Below are 19,415 nucleotides of genomic sequence, written 5' to 3' on the forward strand. Positions count from 1 at the left end.
ATTCTACTTCGGCATATGAAGAGGAGGAGGAAGGTCTCAGCTCAGTGGATATAGCGGAGTTAATTAAAGCAATGAAAGCCATTCTATCCTTAGAGGATTCAGCAGAGCCTGTGTTAAAAACCAAGGCACTTGTGTTTAAACGTTCCAAAACAGTTAAGACTGAGTTTCCAGGGTCAGATCAGCTGATGAAAATCATGGAAGAGGCTTGGGCTACGCCTAATAAGAAGTTTAGCATTCCTAAGAAATGGAATTCCAATTTTCCTCTTCCAGCTGGGGATTGTTTAAAAAGGGAGGTGGCTTCTAAAGTAGATACGCATGTGATTCGATTAGTGCGAAAATCTACATTACCTTTGCCTTTAACATCATTAAATGATGTCACGGATAGGAGAGTGGATGGTTTTCTAAAAACCATTTTTTCCCTGTCTGGGGCAGTCATAAGGCCAGCCATGGCTTCAGCTTGGATGGCAAAGGCAGTGGATGCCTGGGCTAATGCATTGGAGGGGAATTTTTCAATAGCATCTAGAGAGCAAAAATCCCATATAGCACATATAAAACAGGCTGCAATGTTCTTGGAAGAAGCAGCATTGGAGCTGCTCGCAGAGCAGTTTGGCTACTTACGTGGAAAGCTGATTCTGAATCTAAGAAGGTTTTGGAATCTTTGCCCTTTTCTGGAGATATTCTTTTTGGTAAAGAATTGACAGATATTTTGGCGTCAGAAGCAGACTCCAAAAAGGTCAAGTTTCCTTCCACATACAATTTCAAACCTAAATTTCCGGCTTTTCGGCCCTTTCGGTCTCAAGGAAAAGCTAAAGGAAAAAGTGATAGCAGGCAGTCCCAATACAAGAAGTCTGGTAGGACTAAAAAGCATTGGGCTACCAGAGGACCAGTTGGTAAAACAGATAATAAGCCATCAGTCTGGGGACTCCAGGGTGGAGGGCCGACTTCTTCAGTTTGCACAGATCCGTCAGCAGTCTACAACAGATGCCTGGGTGCAGGAAGCGGTATCTCTAGGTTATGCTTTTGCCTTCAAGAAGTACCCTCCTCGAAGGTTTTTTGACGAAGGCCAGGGCTTTGCAAGAGGCAGTTCAGAAATTGCTTCAGTCAGGAGTAGTCATTCCAGTTCCTCCTGCTCAACGAGGACAGGGTTTTTACTCCAGCCTGTTTTTATTTCAGAAGCCAAATGGGTCATTTCGGCCCATTCTCAATCTCAAAGTGTTGAACAAATACATTTGGATACCTCGGTTTCACATGGAGACTTAACGTTCCATCATTTTGGCCATCGAGCCAGGGGATTATATGGTATCCCTGGATATACAGGATGCTTACCTACATGTTCCTATAGCACTGTCCCATCAGTGCTATCTCAGGTTCGCTATCCTCTAACAGCAATTTCAGTTCCAAGCCCTACCTTTTGGGTTTGCCACAGCTCCCAGAGTATTTACCAAGATTATGGTGGTAATGCTATCTTATCTCCGCCAGCAGGGGATAAGAATTTTTCCATACCACGACTATCTTTTAATCCTGGCACAGTCGCAGGAATTGCTCCTATGTCATCTGCAACAGAAAATAATGTGTCTGCAGAAGCACGGGTGGCTCATAAATTGGGCAAAATCGTTTCTGGTTCCGTCACAGCGGATGACTCACTTGGGGGCTGTACTGGATTCAAGACTTGCTACACAGTCAATAGGTATCCATTCACGCAGCAATGCGTGTGATAGGTTTGATGGTGTCAACATTCAACATGGTGGAGTATGCACAATTCCATTCAAGGCCTCTGCAGCGTTTGATTCTTGCCAAATAGAATGGGTTGCTTCATACGATAAAAAGGCAGACTATGGTTCTTACGATAGAAGTAAGAAGGTCATTAGCCTGGTGGCTACAGACATCCCATCTGAACAATGGGAGACCCTTTTGGATATCAGAGTGGGAAATTCTGACGACAGATGCCAGTCTCCAGGGCTGGGGAGCAGTGTCAGGAAGGTTGTGTTTCCAGGGGCAATGGACCAAGGAAGAAGGTTGCCTTCCAATAAATATATTGGAACTTCGGGCCATATACATGGCACTGATTCAAGCAAAGGACATTCTTCGGGGAAAACCGCTCCAGATCCGCTTGGACAATGCGACGGCAGTAGCGTACCTCAACCATCAGGGAGGAACTTGAAGCCGAAAAGTGATGAAGGAGGTAAGTCACATACTAAAGTGGGCCGAATTTCATCATCCAGCCTTGTCCACAGTGTTCGTTTCGGGAGTCCTAAACTGGGAAGCGGACTTTCTCAGTTGACACACCATTCAGGCAAGCAAATGGGCTCTACACCCGGAGGTCTTCCAGACTCTAGTAGACAAGTGGGGGTTGCCAGAGATAGATCTCATGGTGTCCCGTCTGAACAACAAAGTGATCGCATATGGGTCAAGAACAAAGGATCCCAGAGCGATCTTTGTGGATGTCCTGTCAGTGAGATCGGACTTTCATTTGGCTTATGTGTTTCTTCCAATCACCCTATTACCCAGGGTGGTGAGAAAGATAAAGCAAGGGAAAGGTGCCATGATACCAATAGCTCCGGCTTGGCCCAGAAGGCATTGGTACACAGATCTGCAGAGAATGTCGATGGAGGCTCCACTTCTGCTGCCTCAACGTCCAGATCTACTGATGCAGGGTCCTTGTTATCACAGGCATCTGAATCGACTGTCTTTGACGGCGTGGCTCTTGAAACCTCTATCCTGAAGTCAAGAGGATTCTCACAACATGTAATTCAAACTATGCTCAGAAAAGGAAACCTTACTCAGCTCGCATTTATCACCGAATATGGCAAACCTATATTCATTGGTGCAGTGAACGGAAAATGGACCCTAAATCTTTCAGAGTTTCCAGGGTCTTAGCATTCCTTCAGGCAGGAATGGATAAAGGTTTGAAGGTGGCTTCCTTGGGAGTGCAAGTGTCGGCATTGACTGTATGGTTCCAAAAGAAAATTGCCAACTTACAGGATGTGCATACTTTTTTCCAGGGAATGTTGCGCATTCAACCTCCTTTTGTTCCTCCTACAGTGCCTTGGGACTTAAATCTAGCCCTGAAAGCCCTTCAAGTTGCCCCATTTGAACCACTTAATAAAGTGGATCTTAAATGGTTGACAACTAAAGTTCTCTTTCTGCTGTCTATGGCGTCAGCTAGAAGAGTATCAGATTTAGGGGCTTTATCATGTCGTTCCCTATTTCTGATTTTTTTTATCCAGATATAGCAGTTTTAAGAACTAGATCTGGGTATCTTCCGAAGGTGGTGTCTAAATTCCACCGTAATAAAGAAATTGTAGTCCCGGATTTTCAGGTACCGGGCCTTTCTGCGGGAGATGCATAGCTGGACGTGGTCCGTGCATTAAGGATCTACATGGATCGTACCAGTGCCATCAGAAAGACAGATTCTCTCTTCATTCTCTACGGATTTCACAAGAGAGGATGGCCAGCTGATAAGCAGACACTGGCAAGATGGCTTCGTATGACGATTTCGGAAGCATATTCTCAAGCTGATCTCCCTGTTCCGGCTAATGTCTCCGCTCACTCTACTCGTATGGTAGGTCCATCATGGGCAGAACAACGTGGTGCTTCAGCAGAACAGATATGTAAGGCAGCCACATGGTCTTCCATTAACACATTCATTAGACATTATGCTGTTGATACCTTTGCCTCTCATGACGCTGAATTCGGGCGAAGGATTCTCCTGTCCAATCAGGAGCGTCCCCACCACTAAATTGCTTTGGGAAATCCCATTGTTATCCTATGGATAACCTGTGGACCCTGCCGGAGAAATATACATTATGGTAAGAACTTACCGTTGATAACGGTATTTCTCCTAAGTCCACAGGATCCACAGGGATCCCACCCTGACGCACCTGATTTGAGGATCCTGTTACTCACTAACCTCTTCCTTCTTGTACGGAAGGGTGTGCATGTGTGTGTTCTAATCGCATGATTAGGGCTATCTATGATGCTCCTGCCTTGAGCTTTGGAATACAACTGATTTGCCAGAGCCAGGAGGCGAGGATATGTTGCATGCTGGGAGGCCGGAAAGCTTTGACCGATTGGTGCAAATCCACTGTCGCTTCATCATATCCCATTGTTTTCCCGCGGATCCTGTGGACTTAGGAGAAATACCGTTATCAACGGTAAGTTCTTACCATAACGTATGTTTTCCCCATTTGCACACCATTTTGAAGATAATTTTTCCCCTCTACTTTATATTATGTTATAGGTTGCCTAGCAGCAACACACTCTAAAGCTATCCACAAATTGGACATTCCCTCTTTTGATTGGCCTATTGCTCCATTCCCAAGACTTAAGTACCCACTGGAGGAGTTTGTTAGGGAAAACCAGGATGAAGAGGCTCACTGCTTGGAAGAGGTAATATAGAAAACACAAGTGTATACTGTAATCCATGAGTTGTATAGGTCTGTAATCATTTATACTAACTAATATGAGGTTTATTTGTAAGTAGCATTTGTGTGTGGTCACCAGTACCACAGAACTGAACACTTGACTATCCATGATCCTTTGTGTTTAATATCATTGATAAATTAGATTTTGACATCATTATCATTGCAATTGTTTCGAATCACCACACACAGACCGTGGTGTTTAGTTCCACAGCACTTGGTTTACTATGCTGAAACTGCCTGCGATATGCGATGGTTGCAAAACCCCATAAACAAAAAACAAACAATTAAATACTGCTTGCTGTTTAATCTATTTGGCCATTGAGAACATAAGAAGTGAGATACAATACACATATTTTTAGAACATTCAATATATTTTGTTTAAGGAGCCCAAAAATATGATCTTATTGCAGCAACATAATTTTGAGAATATTTTAGGGGAGGCAAATTAGTGTATGATTATATTAAGATGGTAATATTATTTTAACATAATAAAGGGGGGAAGGCAATATTATTTTGTAATTACCTTACAGAGCAATAATATCTGATTGTCAGTGGGGACAATAAAATACGATTTATATCATTGAGAGCACTTATTATTATGTATAGCAATATATATAGTGCCCATATTATAATGGTAAGGGGTAGAGATGTGCAGGGTCAGATTTACCCGGATTTACTCGGATCTCATTACAACATCTTATTGGCTATCCAGCTGTCACGTGTTTTTGATAGCCTATAAGAAAAAGCTGGTTAAATCTGAACTTGCGCTAATTTGTTGTTTAGAACTGAGTAATTCCGAACCCGCATAACTCTAGTAATGGGGAGATTTTTCAAACCATCCAAAAAGGAGTAATGAAGTTGTTGCCCATTGCAACCAACCAGACTCTACCTATAATTTATCTAGTGCATTCTATAAAATGATGACTAGAATCTGATTGGTTGCTGTGTGCACACCTCCACTCGTCCTCTTTAGAATAGGTCTATAGTTCATAGCTCCTAAAAACATAAAAATTATTTGGTTTGAGTTTTGCCGATTCTGTGAAGTATACTATTGGTTATATTGTCATATCACGTTGCGTGATCTTTCTTAGATGCATTTCTATGTAAATATACTTTATACAGAATATATATGCTCATGTCTAGGTGGAGGACTTAATTGTAAAATACAGGAAAAAGAAAAAGACGGTTGCCGGAATTGTTGTTGAGCCAATTCAGTCAGAAGGAGGAGACAATCATGCTTCCGATGACTTCTTCAGGAAACTTAGAGACATCACCAGAAAGGTAAGAATGTTCTCGGCATAAACCTTTTAGACACTGCTGCATGGATACAGTAGATGCTGCCTGTATTTCATATCAATGTGCGCATGACAGTATATCTGGCAGAGACTATGGTCTATCATGTAATCAAGAGCTGTAGAGTTTTGCAGTGTGTTGGTTGGTAGGGGAAGGAGCTGCTGTACTGCAATGGATGATGGTGGTGATGGTGGTGGCGGTGGCTCTGTACCTCCACATGAGCACCCCATTCACTTTACATGATTTTACAGGCTTAGGAGTCTCAGCCAGATTAGGCAGTCACTTGCCACCATGCTGCCTGGTCTACACAATGTCCACATTCTCTGTTTTCAGTTGCCGCTCTCATAATATATTCCACTTTGCTCTCTGTGTGAAGTAAAGACAACCCCACCATTACAATGCTATGACCAGTCTGCACTGTTGATACATCATTATGTCCTTCAATAAATGTGCTACAGAAGATTCAGAGGCTTACTGGACCAGTGGATGTTTCTCCAATCCACCAAAATTTGCCTCTTGGTCTACTACAACTTCTTGTTTGTGGCTAATAGGAGCCGGGCCAAATTAAGGGCCACATGGTATTGGGGCTGAGATTGTTCAAGGGACTATTGTGAGAAGTGGGTGATCTGTGACCAGTGCTGTGTGGGTGTGGCCCTTGCCACGTGGGCATCTACACCCCCTACACTATAAGCTCCAATGTCTCTCTAAATTCATATAAGTTGAAACATTACATAATTTTGTCGAGAAAATAGAAATACAACTTTAATACTTATGATTTATGGCCGACCATGTGTCCATCTAGGCAGCTGTCATCATCATGCTTGTACAGGCTGTAGTCCCATGCACCCCATTGTTAATCTGGCCCTAGAATAGGAATACAACTCTGTGGTCATTAGTTGCAATGATTATTACTTCTGTGATGTGTAGATAAGCTATAAATTCTATTGTGTCACTTTTGACATGAGTGGCTATAATTCATGTAGGTGCTTCTGACAGCACCGTTCTGACGCTGTATTTGGAAAGATGGCACATGCGCAGAAGAGTGCAATAGATCTGGCACACTGACACCATCTTTCTGAATACATTTCCGGGAAGATGGCACGACCAGGAGGACCTGTACCTGCACCCATTAGCGAAGCAACACTGGTTTTGTGTAATATCTAAAACAGAGAGAAATAAAGAAGAAAAAAAACTACTATGTGTGTTTTAAAAAACAAACAAAAAACTTTAAGGCTTGGAAGGAAGTTGTATCATGGACTGGATAATAATAATAATAATAATAATAATAATAATAATGCTCCTCTGACTGCCCCACATGACATGAGACCTCCCATAAAGCCTCCGGACCCACCCATTTTAGAAAAGTGAATCCCTGGTCCTGATTTTCAGAGTAAAATATTCACTATAGCCTATAAATATGATCCCTCATACATCCAGCCTCAATCCGAGATGCCTGATGTGAGTGAGCCATCAGGTTCTGTGCAATTCTTTTTTTTAAACAGTTTTCTTTATTGACACCAAGATAGACTGAGAGATCAACAATACATGGCACAAAACCAAAAAAACAGAGAAAAAAACAGTGACATAATAAAATGTACATAACAGTCTTCAAGGTGTCTGTTTTTCAATTATTTTGTGAATAGTTAAGCAGTTAAGCAAAATTTCTCCTCATATAAGGAGCGCATAAGAGGGGAGAATGGGAACATCAACAGGTGGAGGGAGGGGGGAGAGGGGGAACAGAGAGAGAGGAAAGGAAGAGAAAAAAGGGAAGAGAGGGTATAACAAGTCCGTTCTATGTAGTTGTGGGGGTACAACAGCTGGATTAACCACTATAGTTATAAACACTACTTATGGGAAAGGCATACCTGTATAATATGTAGTAATGCAGGGGCATTCAGGTATTAAGAGTGCGTGGCGGTGTCCGGAGGAAGGGTCCAGGCGCGTCCCGCTCGGAAGTCGATGAGACACGGTCAGAGGCTAGGTTTGAATCTTATATTGAGAGGGGCCGTGCGGTTAACCATGGGCCCCAAACTAATTCAAATTTGTGGGGGCAGTCATGCAGATAATAGGTGATTTTTTCCATGTTGGCCACGAACCATATGCGGTTGTTCAGAGCAGGAATCGTGGGCGGGGCGGCGGTTTTCCAGTTTTTGGCTATCAAGGATTTAGCCGCTACTAATATATGGGAAAATAATTTATTCAATAGTGGGTCAAGGTCCGGATGCGGGCGGGCCAGTAGAAACATCCATGGGTCTAGTGTAAGCTTAAGCCCTGCTAACGAGTTCAATATATCGAGCACCCTCTTCCAGTAGTTGACGATGCGTGGGCATGTCCACCAAATATGAAGGAGAGTGCCCCTTAGGCCGCAGCCCCTCCAGCATACCGGGGTGGCAGAAGGGAACATCCGCGATAGTTTATCTGGGGTATAATACCACCGGTAATACAATTTATAGGATGTCTCCTTGAGTCGGGTAGATAATGAACTTTTAGCGATGCCCTCCCGTACCTCCTCCCAACAGGTTTCGTCAGGGGGGGGGCCCAAGTCCCTCTCCCACTCCCGCTCATGAAGGGTCTGCGGCCCAGAGGTGGTCTCAACCAACAGGGTGTATATTTGCGAGATTAGGCCTCTGCTTATGGGTTTTGCAAGACATAGAGTCTCAAAGGGTGTAAGGTCCCTCTGGGCGTCGGCCTGTGGCAGGGATAGGAGGAAGTGGCGGAGTTGAAAATATTCAAAGAAGGGAGGGGACATTGAGGGGAATTTGGATTTGATATCATCTAATGACATCCATTGGCCTTGTAGGGATAGGTCGTGGACCACAAGGATCCGGGCATTAAACCAGGATGTAAACTTACGAGGGGGGATCCCGGCGGGAAAGTCCGGGTTGTCCCACAGGGGTGTAAGAGGGGATAGTGGGGAAGATGAGCAGTATTTCGTAATAGATTTGTGCCATGTAGATAGGTGGAACTTAAGGGAAGGAGAGATGTCCCTAAGAGCCAGCCGGTGTGGTTTGCCCAGGCCCCACAGCGAAGCCAGTGAACGCATCCCTATAGAAATTGCGGCAAGATCAACCCAGGCGATACAGCCACGGGGTGCAAATGAGGCCACTATTTGACTGAGATGGCTAGCCATGTAGTAGAGTTTGATATCGGGAAAACCTCGGCCTCCCTCAGAGCGAGGAAGTCGAAGTATATTAAAGGCAATCCGTGGGGGTTTGTCGTTCCAGACAAACTTCACAAATGAGGCCTGGGCATCCCTGAGGACCCCCTCCGGGACCCTCACAGGCAGGGTCTGAAAAAGATATAGAAGTTGTGGCATAACTGTCATTTTGAGGGCAATTATCCTACCCAGCCAGGATATGATGTGGGTCCTCCATCTTGTCAAATCTGATTTGATCTTGTTCAGTATTTGTGGAAAATTTTCAGAGTATAGGGAGTTGTAGTGGGAGGTAATATAGACTCCTAGGTATTTGATCTTTTTAGTCTGCCAACGCAAGTCATAAGAGGACTGTAGGGAGCGCCTGAGGTCTCCAGGGACATGGAGCAACATGGCCTCCGATTTAGAATAGTTTATTTTATATCCCGAGAGGGATCCATATTCCTCTATGATCTTGTATAGGGCGGGAAGGGAAGACTGCGGTTGGGTTAGAGATAGTAGAACGTCGTCGGCGAAGAGGGAGATCTTGGACTCCTGTGAGCCCATCTGCACTCCCCGAACACTGCCGGACTTCCTTATCATGGCAGCTAATGGTTCGATGACCATGGCAAACACCAGGGGGGAGAGAGGGCATCCCTGTCTAGTTCCATTGGTCAATGGGAAGGAGGGGGACAATATCCCATTAGTAAGGACTTTCGCTATTGGAGAGGAATAGAGTGCTGAGACCCCTGTAAGAAATTCCTCCGATATCCCGTAAGCCTGAAGCGTCTGCAAGAGGAACGGCCAAGAGATACGATCGAACGCCTTCTCAGCGTCTAAGGAGAGGATAATAGATGGGGTTTGCCTGTTATTCAATAAGTGGATAATGTCGATCGCTTTTCTAGTGTTGTCCCTTGCTTGGCGTCCTGGGATAAATCCCACCTGATCATAGTGTATCAGTTCAGATAACACACCGTTGAGGCGGGTGGCCAAGATCTTTGCATATATTTTAATATCCAGATTCAATAAGGATATGGGGCGATAGTTAGCGCAATTTCTTGGGTCTCTGCCCTCTTTATGTATAACTATTACTCTGGCCTCCAGCATGGTACTTGGAAATGGGGCGCCGTGTAGGACTGCGTTAAATAGTACCCGCATATGGGGGACCAACAGGGGGGCAAATTTTTTGTAATATGAGGCCGAAAAGCCATCCGGGCCAGGGGCCTTAGAGGATTTAAGGTTTCTCAGGACGGCCGTTATTTCCTCCTCCGTAATGTCTCTATTCAGAGCTACCGAGTCAGTGACCGATAGTTGGGGGAGGTCTGCTCGTCGGAGAAATTCTGAGATTAATGCATCGGGGGGGTTGGGGTTTGGTGTCTTAGGGTTTAAGTTATATAGCTTGGTGTAATAATCCCGAAATTCCCTATTTATACCCCCTGGGTCATATGTGGGTTCACCAGATTCGGAATTTACCGCTAAGATATTGTTACGGGATCTTTGTGCTTTAAGGCGAGATGCCAGGATTTTGTCGGCTTTGTCGCCTTTCTCATAAAAGGTCTGGTTAAGCCTCTGAAGAGTCTTCGCCGTGCGTTCCGACAGAGATAGTGACATTGCGTTCCTAGCCTCTAGTAGGGGCTCTAGATTAGACAGGGTAGGGAAAAGTTTATGCTGACGCTCAAGGGCCTGGAGTTTCGTAGAGAGGGAGAGGAAACTAAGCTTCTGGGATTTTTTAAACCTAGCCGTCTGGCTTATCAGATGGCCTCGAAGGACAGCTTTATGTGCTTCCCAGAGAGTAGTAGAGGAAATCTCTGGGGAGTCGTTGAGAAGGAAGTATTCGGCCAGGCAATCTTTGATTTGAGTGGTGACTTCTTGGTTGTGTAGAATGGAGTCATTCAGACGCCAGGAAACGGGGGGAGGTCGTGGGGTAATAGATTGGAGTTCGGCAGTGATCGGGCAATGGTCAGACCATATCATAGGGAGAATGCCGGAAGATTTCATTTTTGAGGATATATCCCGGCTGAGTAGGATCATGTCTATTCTAGAGTAGGTTTTGTGTACCGAGGAATAAAAGGTGTAGTCTCTGGTCAGTGGTTCAGATACCCTAAATGAATCGAATAGCAGGTGGGTTTTCAAAAGGTTTAGCAAAGCAAGGGACGCCAAGGTCGGACGGGGATGGTGGGAGGACCGAGGGCGGGGAGGGTCTGACCTATCCAGGGAGGCATCTAGTACCTCATTAAAATCTCCAGCCATGATGACTTCTCCCCGGCCGAGGCTAGTCAGCTGTGCACTTATTCTCCCGAAGAATGTAGCTTGGTTTTGGTTTGGGGCGTAAATGTTAATTAGGGTACATAGGCTATCGTTTAGCTTCCCCACTAGGATAAGCCATCTACCTGCTTTATCTGCATGACTGTCCAGCAATTCAAACGTGAGGTGAGCAGCTATCAGAATGGAAACCCCTCTCTTCTTATGTGTGGCATCGCATGCATGGAACGTAAGAGGATAGGCTTTGGATTTTAAGTCAGGGTGTAGGGACTTCTTAAAATGCGTCTCCTGTAGGAAGACTAAATCTCCCTTGGCCTGTTTAAGGGAGAGGAATAGTTTAGTGCGTTTGTAGGGGCTATTCAAACCTTTAACGTTGTGCGAATAGATTTTAAGAGCCATGATCGACCGGATCCCGAGTCGCTTCATCGCCTCCCTCCAGACACCGCATCTCTACGAAAAACCAGGAAAAAAACAATATAAGTGTATGCAGTATCCGATTGGTATTTATGTATAGACGGACAGAAAAAAAGAAAAAACACAGATACCAAGATAGTGGTATAAACAGGGGGGACAAAACTTGGGAGAGACAGGGAAAGGGGGGGGGTTGGAGACCAGAAAGGATAGCATCTGGCCATACGTGCCGGTCAGGGGGAAACCATAGGGGGTCACCAGGTGGCAACGACCGGGCAAGGGTATAAGACCCAATTGTGGGGACGCGGCCTGGCCGAGTCAGACACATCAAAAGTGGCGGGCACTCAGCTCAGTGCCCCGAGTCTGGGAGCCTATAATTGAAGAGATATATATGTATATAGCTGCTCCCCAACTCCACCGTCCCCTCAGTTGACCAACAATATGTCAGTGGCCAATCTGGGTTAACGCACCCAGATGGCGGTGTATTGGATGCGGGGGGGGTGGGACGCTGTTGGGGCCGATGTAGGGGAAAGCCACAACTGGGAGAGGTAGACATACAAATAGGCATTGCAGAACAGAGGAATAATATAACAATTAGGTCGGGCTGTCCTCAAGGGACGCGACCAACAGAGGCAGCTTTCCGTGTTGATGGAACACGTGTCCAGTCGCGGTTCAGAGAGCGTCTCGGAGTGTCGGGTGACTCTGCGGGAGGAGCCACATTTATCCTCTGCGGAGATTCGGGCATAGGCAGAGACGGGGTGACACCTAGGTTGCGTAGGAGGTCTTTAGCTTCAGCTAGGTCCCTAGCCGAATGTAGGCGGTTATGGTGCCACACAAGTATGCGGAAGGGGAATCCCCATCTATATCGAATGCCCTTATCCCGCAGAGCCATAGTGATAGGCCGGAATTCCTTTCTTTTAATTAGCGTACTGGGAGCAATGTCCTGAAATATTTGTAGGGAATGTCCTAGAAAATCTAGCTTGGGAAGCTTTCTAGTCTCCCGCAGCAAGTCCTCCTTAGCCGAATAGTAGTGGCAGCGTAGGATAACATCTCTGGGTTGTGCTTGGTCTTGAGAGCGGGGGCGAAGAGCTCTGTGAGCTCTATCCAGCAGAAATTGATCTTCCGGTGTTGAGGGCGAGAGATGGATAAACAATTTCTTGAGGAAGCCGGGGAGGGATGACATATCAACTTCCTCAGGGATCCCCCTGATGCGAAGATTATTCCGGCGCGCCCGATTATCTTGGTCCTCTTGGTGTTCCAGGATTAGGCGCATTTCTTGTTTCAGGGTATGGACATCATCCTCCACCCCCTGCTGGAAAGCGACCACTTCGTCCATTTTTGACTCCAAGTGGTCTGTCCTGTCCCCCAGGTCTGAGATGTCGGCTTTAATTGAGGTAATAGCGGTGTGGACCTCCGCCTGTACCGCTTGTACAGATCTCCTTGTCTCTTTGATTTCGCAGAAAAGCAGGTGGAGATCTTTTCGCGTCAGAGGAGAATGGTCGGAATCCTCCGAGTCTGAGACGTCGAGTTGTGTTGTGGTCTCTTGATCTGATGGTTTGGTGTTTGAGTATGCGTATTTCTTCAGGCTCGGAGTGGCCGCTGCCGCTTGTTGCTTTTTGTTGCCTTTAGACATGTTGAGCATGCGTGTGTATATGCTGGGTTAAAGAGAATCACTGCATCAGTGTGTTTGAGAACGTCCCGGTGGGGGAGACGGAGCAGCCTCTATTTTATGACATAGTAGATCCCGAGACTCAGGGCATATTCCGATGGGTCACATTATGAGAGATAGAGTACTCAGCTTGCAGATGGGATCAGATATAAGAGTTGCCAGTAGGTGGAGCTCTAGGCTCATAAATCATAGGTGAAGCAGAGCAAAGTAAGTGGTGAGCAATACTTGCTGTGATATACTCTGCACTGGTTAAGAAATAGGGCCAGAGGGCCCCCCCTGGACTTATTTATTTGTATACCCGGGTGAGCTGGGCTGTTCTAGTGGACCTGTGATGGGGGGCAGAGAGCTAGTGCCGGGCGATATGCTCCGTGTTCACCGGGCATCTCCTTTCAATTCTGCAGGACAGGGATGTTAGTTTGGGGCACACTACAGGGATCCACCGGGGGGGGGGCTCCTGCCTGCGGTCCAGCCGACTCACAGGGTCCCCTATTCTCACCTCCGGCCGCCGAGGGCCGCACCCGTGTCCGGGCTCCCCAATCCAAGATGGCCACCAGCTGCGAGACTGCCTCCTCCAGATCCCCGTGAGGGGCACCGCCGGGTAGCGAGGTTGATATTGCAGACGGCTCCGGCAGAGGTGGAGAGAGCCGCCGCCGCCGTCTGCTGCAAGATGGAAATGCCCACTGCCCGCCTCCGGCGGATCGCGACGGTCGTCCCGGCAACCACGAGGCCCCGTGCAGGCAGCCGCCTGCACCCGGTCTCACTCTCCGCCGGGCGCTGACGGGGCGCCGCACTCACAGACACCGCCGGTGATGCTGCAGCGCTGATAGCTGGGTCTCGCCGCTTCCACCGCGGGCCGGGTCTCCTCCAAAATTTAGCCCCCTGCTTGTGTTTGGCACCTAGGCCCCAACCCGCAAGGAGGCAGGAGGCCTCCTCCGGCTCCGGGACTCGACGTGCAGATGCAGGGGGGGTTATTTAAGGCAGCAGGGGTTGTGTGTGCCAGAATATGAGCCAAATAGAGGGCAGTTTGGGTGTTTTACAGCTCTGGTGCCAGGAGCTATTCTCAGGCACGTCTTTCCAGCTCGGCTTCCAGGCCACGCCCCAGGTTCTGTGCAATTCTGCTAATGTTGGGCGGGTTTTTTTTTTGCCGAAAATGTATCTTAGTCGCAATGTGATGTGATGTGGCAAGGATGCACCAGGAGACTGTGCTTGTTAATTTGGTATGTGACACTTGTATATCTGTGTGTGACGGAGGCTGTATATGGAGCACAGAGGAACTACGGTATGTGTGGAAAAAAATCCACAGCTGCTGCATCACAGCACTTCGTATACAGATTCAGAGACTCAGTCGCACACAGATACACAATTGTCACATTACATTAATCAGTACAGTCTCCTGGTGCATCACATTGCGACTTATGCTGGGCATACACTGTCAGATAAAGATATTTGTCAGGACGACAGACCAATTTTCTGACGTGCTAATATCTTGGCCACTGACAGATATTTCATCACAACCCACAGATCTCATGTCCATAAAATCTACCAAGCTCTGTCATGATATTTACCAAGGTGCAGAATGCTAAGCATTCCAGAGTTTAGCCTCTGCAGCTAGCTTCAACTGAAGATGGCGTAGTGCTGCTGTAGCCTATGGGCTACACTTTGCAGATATCACTGGGAGAGAGCTCCCCAGCAGACAACGTATGCGCAGGAGTCACGAAAGAAGAGTGAAGATACACTGATGCGGTCATTTCACTCCTATCACATGGCAGGGATGGGCTCCTTTCAGAGCCCTGTACCTCGTATGCTGTTTGATACATTTGGCCGATACTCTCACATACAGCAATGTGATTCTGGGCACACTAAGAATGTGATTATTGATAAATGGGCTCCCAAAGCACTTACAATTATTTGTCATGGAGTCAGTTAATAAAGCACATTATTTGCTAACAAACCACTTAACTGTGCTCATTTTAATTGTTAAGAAATCAATTGATAAAGGACATTATTTGTAAAAAAAAATAATAATATGAATGTCCATTTCTTGCAAATGAATATTGAATTGTTCATTTCTTGGAAAATAATAATATGCATAGTTAAGTGCTTTGTTAAAAAATATTGTGCTTTATTTACTGATTTCTTAGTAGTAGTTATAAGTATTGTGCTTTATTATTATTATTTTTGGCAAATAAGAAGATTAGAATTCTTTTAAGTGAAAATGAAAATTGTGCTTGATTAAAGTCTTGAACAACGTATATGCCCGGTACAGCATCTATTCTCCTCTGATAACAGCGCTAGTCTAATTCACATAACAGCGCTGTATAGCTGCAACAGACTTCCCTGCCTAGGCTTCTTCTGACCAGCCTCACTGCTGAAGCCGCTGTACAGGAAGCCAGCAGCTTACAGCAGCAAGAAGAAGTAGGAAAGAGGTCAGAACCCGCCCCTACAGAGCAGAGAAATGTCGGTCGCTTGGGCAGTAGCTGCAAACACTGCCCAATGTCAACTTTTAATTTACAAAATATCGAATCGGAGGGACATGCTGGACGATCCAGCATGTCCAACCTATTGATCGATATTACCGTATCATTCACCCGTATACGTGCTGCAATTATCTGTCCGATCCCCCAATATCAGGTGGATCTGCCAGATAATTGTAGCGTGTATGCCCAGTAAAAGACACATTTTTTTAAAAAAAAGACACCCAATGCTAGTGAGTCTCACGGGACCTTGCACTGAGAGTCATGACTGCTGCAATGATATATGAGAATGCATCTGTAATAGTGTATAAGATTGATGAATGTAGAACCACATGAGAATGGTTGGACATATTTTCTAGATTGAAAAGTAGCCATAAGTGTTTCTATATTGTAAAATGTTGCATGGAAGCTGATGGTGATAACGCATTTCGGTGTATTCAACTATGTAATTAAATGTTAATGAGATAAAGGGATTGGGAAATATAAAACGAGACAAAGGGATTGAGAAAAATAAATCAATATTAGTGGTAAAAAGAAATAATTACATATGTGAAATCAGCTGTGAAGGTGTTCCACACTGTGAGTGATGTAGTAAGTGATCACCCTATATGCAATCTTCATTGGTGATAATGGTAAAATGAAAAAGTAATATTGCAATGTTGATAAAGTAGTCCATAATTAATTAAAACAAAATATAAAGAATTTTAAAGAAAGGAATGAACACGTTAAATGTGGTTCACAAACTGTTGCAGAGTAAAGTACTGCATTGTGTTTCTTTTCTTCAAAACCCACAGTTCCCCGCCGATCTATGCCTTGCTTGCTGTGTTCCATCAGTAGCTGGATAAATATATATATTTTTTATTTGTTTTAGTTCAAGAATGAGAATAGTGTACTTGTAGGGTACATACTACTACACACCTGCAAAGTGCATAAATGACCCATTAAGACGATACTGTATGAATTTTATAGATAAATAATGGGGGGGGGGGGGGGGGGGAGAAACAAAAAGGAAATATCAAGTGTGATGTCCTTGTAATTAAATTAGAAATGTGCGGCGGACACTTTTTGGGTTCTCTGTTTTGGTGTTGGATCTGGGTACCCGCTCGTGTTTTAGATCTGGATTGGTTTTGCAAAACTACCCTTTCGGGTTTTGGTTTGGTTCTGGATCTTGATGATTTTTGAAAAAAACATAAAAACAGCTAAAATCACAGAATTTGGGGGTAATTTTGATTCTACGGTATTATTAACCTGAATAACATTCATTTCTCTAACGTCCTAGAGGATGCTGGGGTCCATATTAGTGGGGTATAGACGGGTCCACCAGGAGCCATTGGCACTTTAAGAGTTTAATAGTGTGGGCTGGCTCCTCCCGCTATGCCCCTCCTACCAGTCTCAGTTTAGAAAATGTGCCCAGAGGAGCCGGTCACAGCTAGGGGAGCTCTACAGATTTCTCTTAGTAAAAGAGTTTATTTCTTCCTTTTCAGTTATTTTTTATTTTTTTACAGGGAGGCTGTTGGCGACAGCCTCCCTGCAGCGTGGGACTGAGGGGGGGGGGGGGGGGGCAGTGTCCGCCCTGCGGGGTCTTGAGCCACTGCTCCCGCTGACTGGGCACTAGCTCCAGGTCCGATCGCGCCCCGCCGCAGGGGAACGCTCGCCCCGGCAGCCGGCCGCCACCCCCTCAGGAACTGAAGATGGCGAGTGAGTCACTGTCCCCCCTTGCAAGTGGGGGAACAGTGTGAAGAGGTCGGCTAGAGGGTTAGGAGCGCGGTCTTAACCGCGCTCCAGGAAGGGTGGGAGCGCCCTGGGCCAGCTCTGGACCCTGCACTGGTCGTTTCCTGCATGTCGGGGTCCGCGGATCCAGGTCAGCCAAATCCTCCAGGCCAGTATAATCTTCTTGAGAGCGGGAAGCCGGCGCCATTGAAGGGGGCGGAGCTTCTCAGAGCGGACCCAGCAGCGCTCAGCGCCATTTTTCCTGCCTGCAGTCGCTATCCACTGGATCCAGGTCCCTCTAGAGCTTTCTCCAGCAGTCTGTACGGTACCAGGGGGCTGTAGAAGGGAGGGGAGGCTGCATAATAGGCTGTTTCACCTATTAAGGGACACAGTCCGCGCTGGGAAGGGACTCCCTGAGCCTAAAAAGCGCTGTGTGTGGGTTGGCTCCAATCTCAGTGTCTCTCTGCCTTTCTTGGGGGGGGGGGAAACTCTGCTTACATAATACCGTGTGTGTGTGTGTGTGTGTGTGTGGTAACATGTCTCGGGACAATGTGTCATATGCTGCAGAGGATTTGTCCTCCCAGGAGGACTCCATACCATGTAATCAGGATTGCACAGTTTTCGCGCAGATCCCAGCTAGAGAGCCAGAATGGTTAGTCTCTCTGAGGGGGACTATTTCCCAGATTTCTGATAGAGTTGCTAGGACTGAGCACGCCACTCAGGTCCTTCAGTCCTCTATGATGGTATGGTCTGATTCTGCCTCCTTGGGGTCCCCGGCGGTACATTCTCATAAACGTGCGCTTGCAATTATGCAGGATGACACGGACACCGACTCTGATGCTGCAGATGGTGACGGGGATGTGTTGCGGGGGACGGCATCACTTGCCAGAGGGGTGCAGTTGATGATTGAGGCTGTTAGGGATGTTTTACACATTTCAGACACAGCTGCGGAACTGATGGAGGAGTCCTTCACAGATAATAAGAAGCCCACCCTCACCTTCCCGGCATCCAAAGAATTGAATGCTATCTTTGAAAAGGCATGGGAAACTCCGGAAAAGAAATTCCAGATTCCCAAGAGGGTGTTGGTGGCTTTTCCCTTCCCAGAGGAAGATAGGAAGAGGTGGGAGTCCCCGCCGATAGTCGACGCCTCTGTATCCAGGCTGTCCAAACAGGTAGTTTTACCGGTCCCGGGATCTACCACGTTAAAGGACCCGGCAGATCGCAAGGTGGATGCTACGCTGAAATCCATTTACACGGCTTTGGGGGCTATATTGCGACCTACTATAGCCTGTGCTTGGATTGCTAAAGCTATTGCCAGGTGGTCGATCACTCTGCAGGAGGAATCGTCTACGCTGGACAAAGTTGATGATTTGTTTTTGTGTAATATTCAGGATTCTGCAGGGTTTCTGGTGGATTTCATGAAGGACCTGGGTTCCATGGCTGCGGGGATCTCCTCCATGTCAGTCTCAGCTCACAGAGGTCTCTGGCTGCGCAACTGGTCTGCGGACACGGAATCCAGGAAGTGTGTGGAAGGCCTTCCGTACAAAGGTCAGGCTCTATTTGGGGAGGCGCTGGATGCGTGGATTGCCACAGCTACCGCGGGTAAGTCTCCTTTTCTCCCCTCAGCTGCACCGGCTTCGAAGAAGCCCTTTTCATCTAACACGTCACAGTCCTTTCGGCCCGCGAGGTCTAGAAAGAACAAGCCTTCGAACACCTTCTTCAGAAGTGGTCGTGCCAAAGGAAAGAAACCTGCTCCCGCAGGTTCCCAAGCCCAAAAGCCCCCTTCTGATACCCCTAAGTCCTCCGCATGACGGTGGACGGCTAGGCCTGGAGGAGGATCAGGTGGAGGCGAGACTCAGGCAGTTCATCCACGTCTGGGTGTCGTCGGGTCTGGACCCCTTGGTTCTGGATATAGTGTCCAGTGGGTACAGACTGGAGTTTCAAGAGCCCCCGCCTCACTGTTTCTTCAAGTCAGGCTTACCAGCTCTGCTGGCGGACAGGACAATTCTTCTGGAGGCCATCAGGAAATTGGTGGTGTC

The 19,415-nt window shown here is 46.6% G+C and overlaps 1 protein-coding gene across 6 annotated transcripts in view; it reads left to right on the forward strand.

The window, feature by feature from the left end:
* Positions 1-19,415, forward strand: part of ABAT (4-aminobutyrate aminotransferase) — a 444,030-nt gene that overhangs the window by 363,091 nt on the left and 61,524 nt on the right. For all 6 annotated transcript variants that reach the window (XM_063934264.1, XM_063934261.1, XM_063934263.1 and 3 more), the window contains 2 exons: positions 4,241-4,389; positions 5,568-5,705. In XM_063934264.1, coding sequence (XP_063790334.1) covers positions 4,241-4,389; positions 5,568-5,705 — 287 coding nt within the window. The remainder of the gene's footprint in view (positions 1-4,240; positions 4,390-5,567; positions 5,706-19,415) is intronic.

The sequence above is a fragment of the Pseudophryne corroboree genome, chromosome 7 (genome assembly GCF_028390025.1).
Source record: "Pseudophryne corroboree isolate aPseCor3 chromosome 7, aPseCor3.hap2, whole genome shotgun sequence".
Classification (NCBI taxonomy): Eukaryota; Metazoa; Chordata; class Amphibia; order Anura; family Myobatrachidae; genus Pseudophryne; species Pseudophryne corroboree.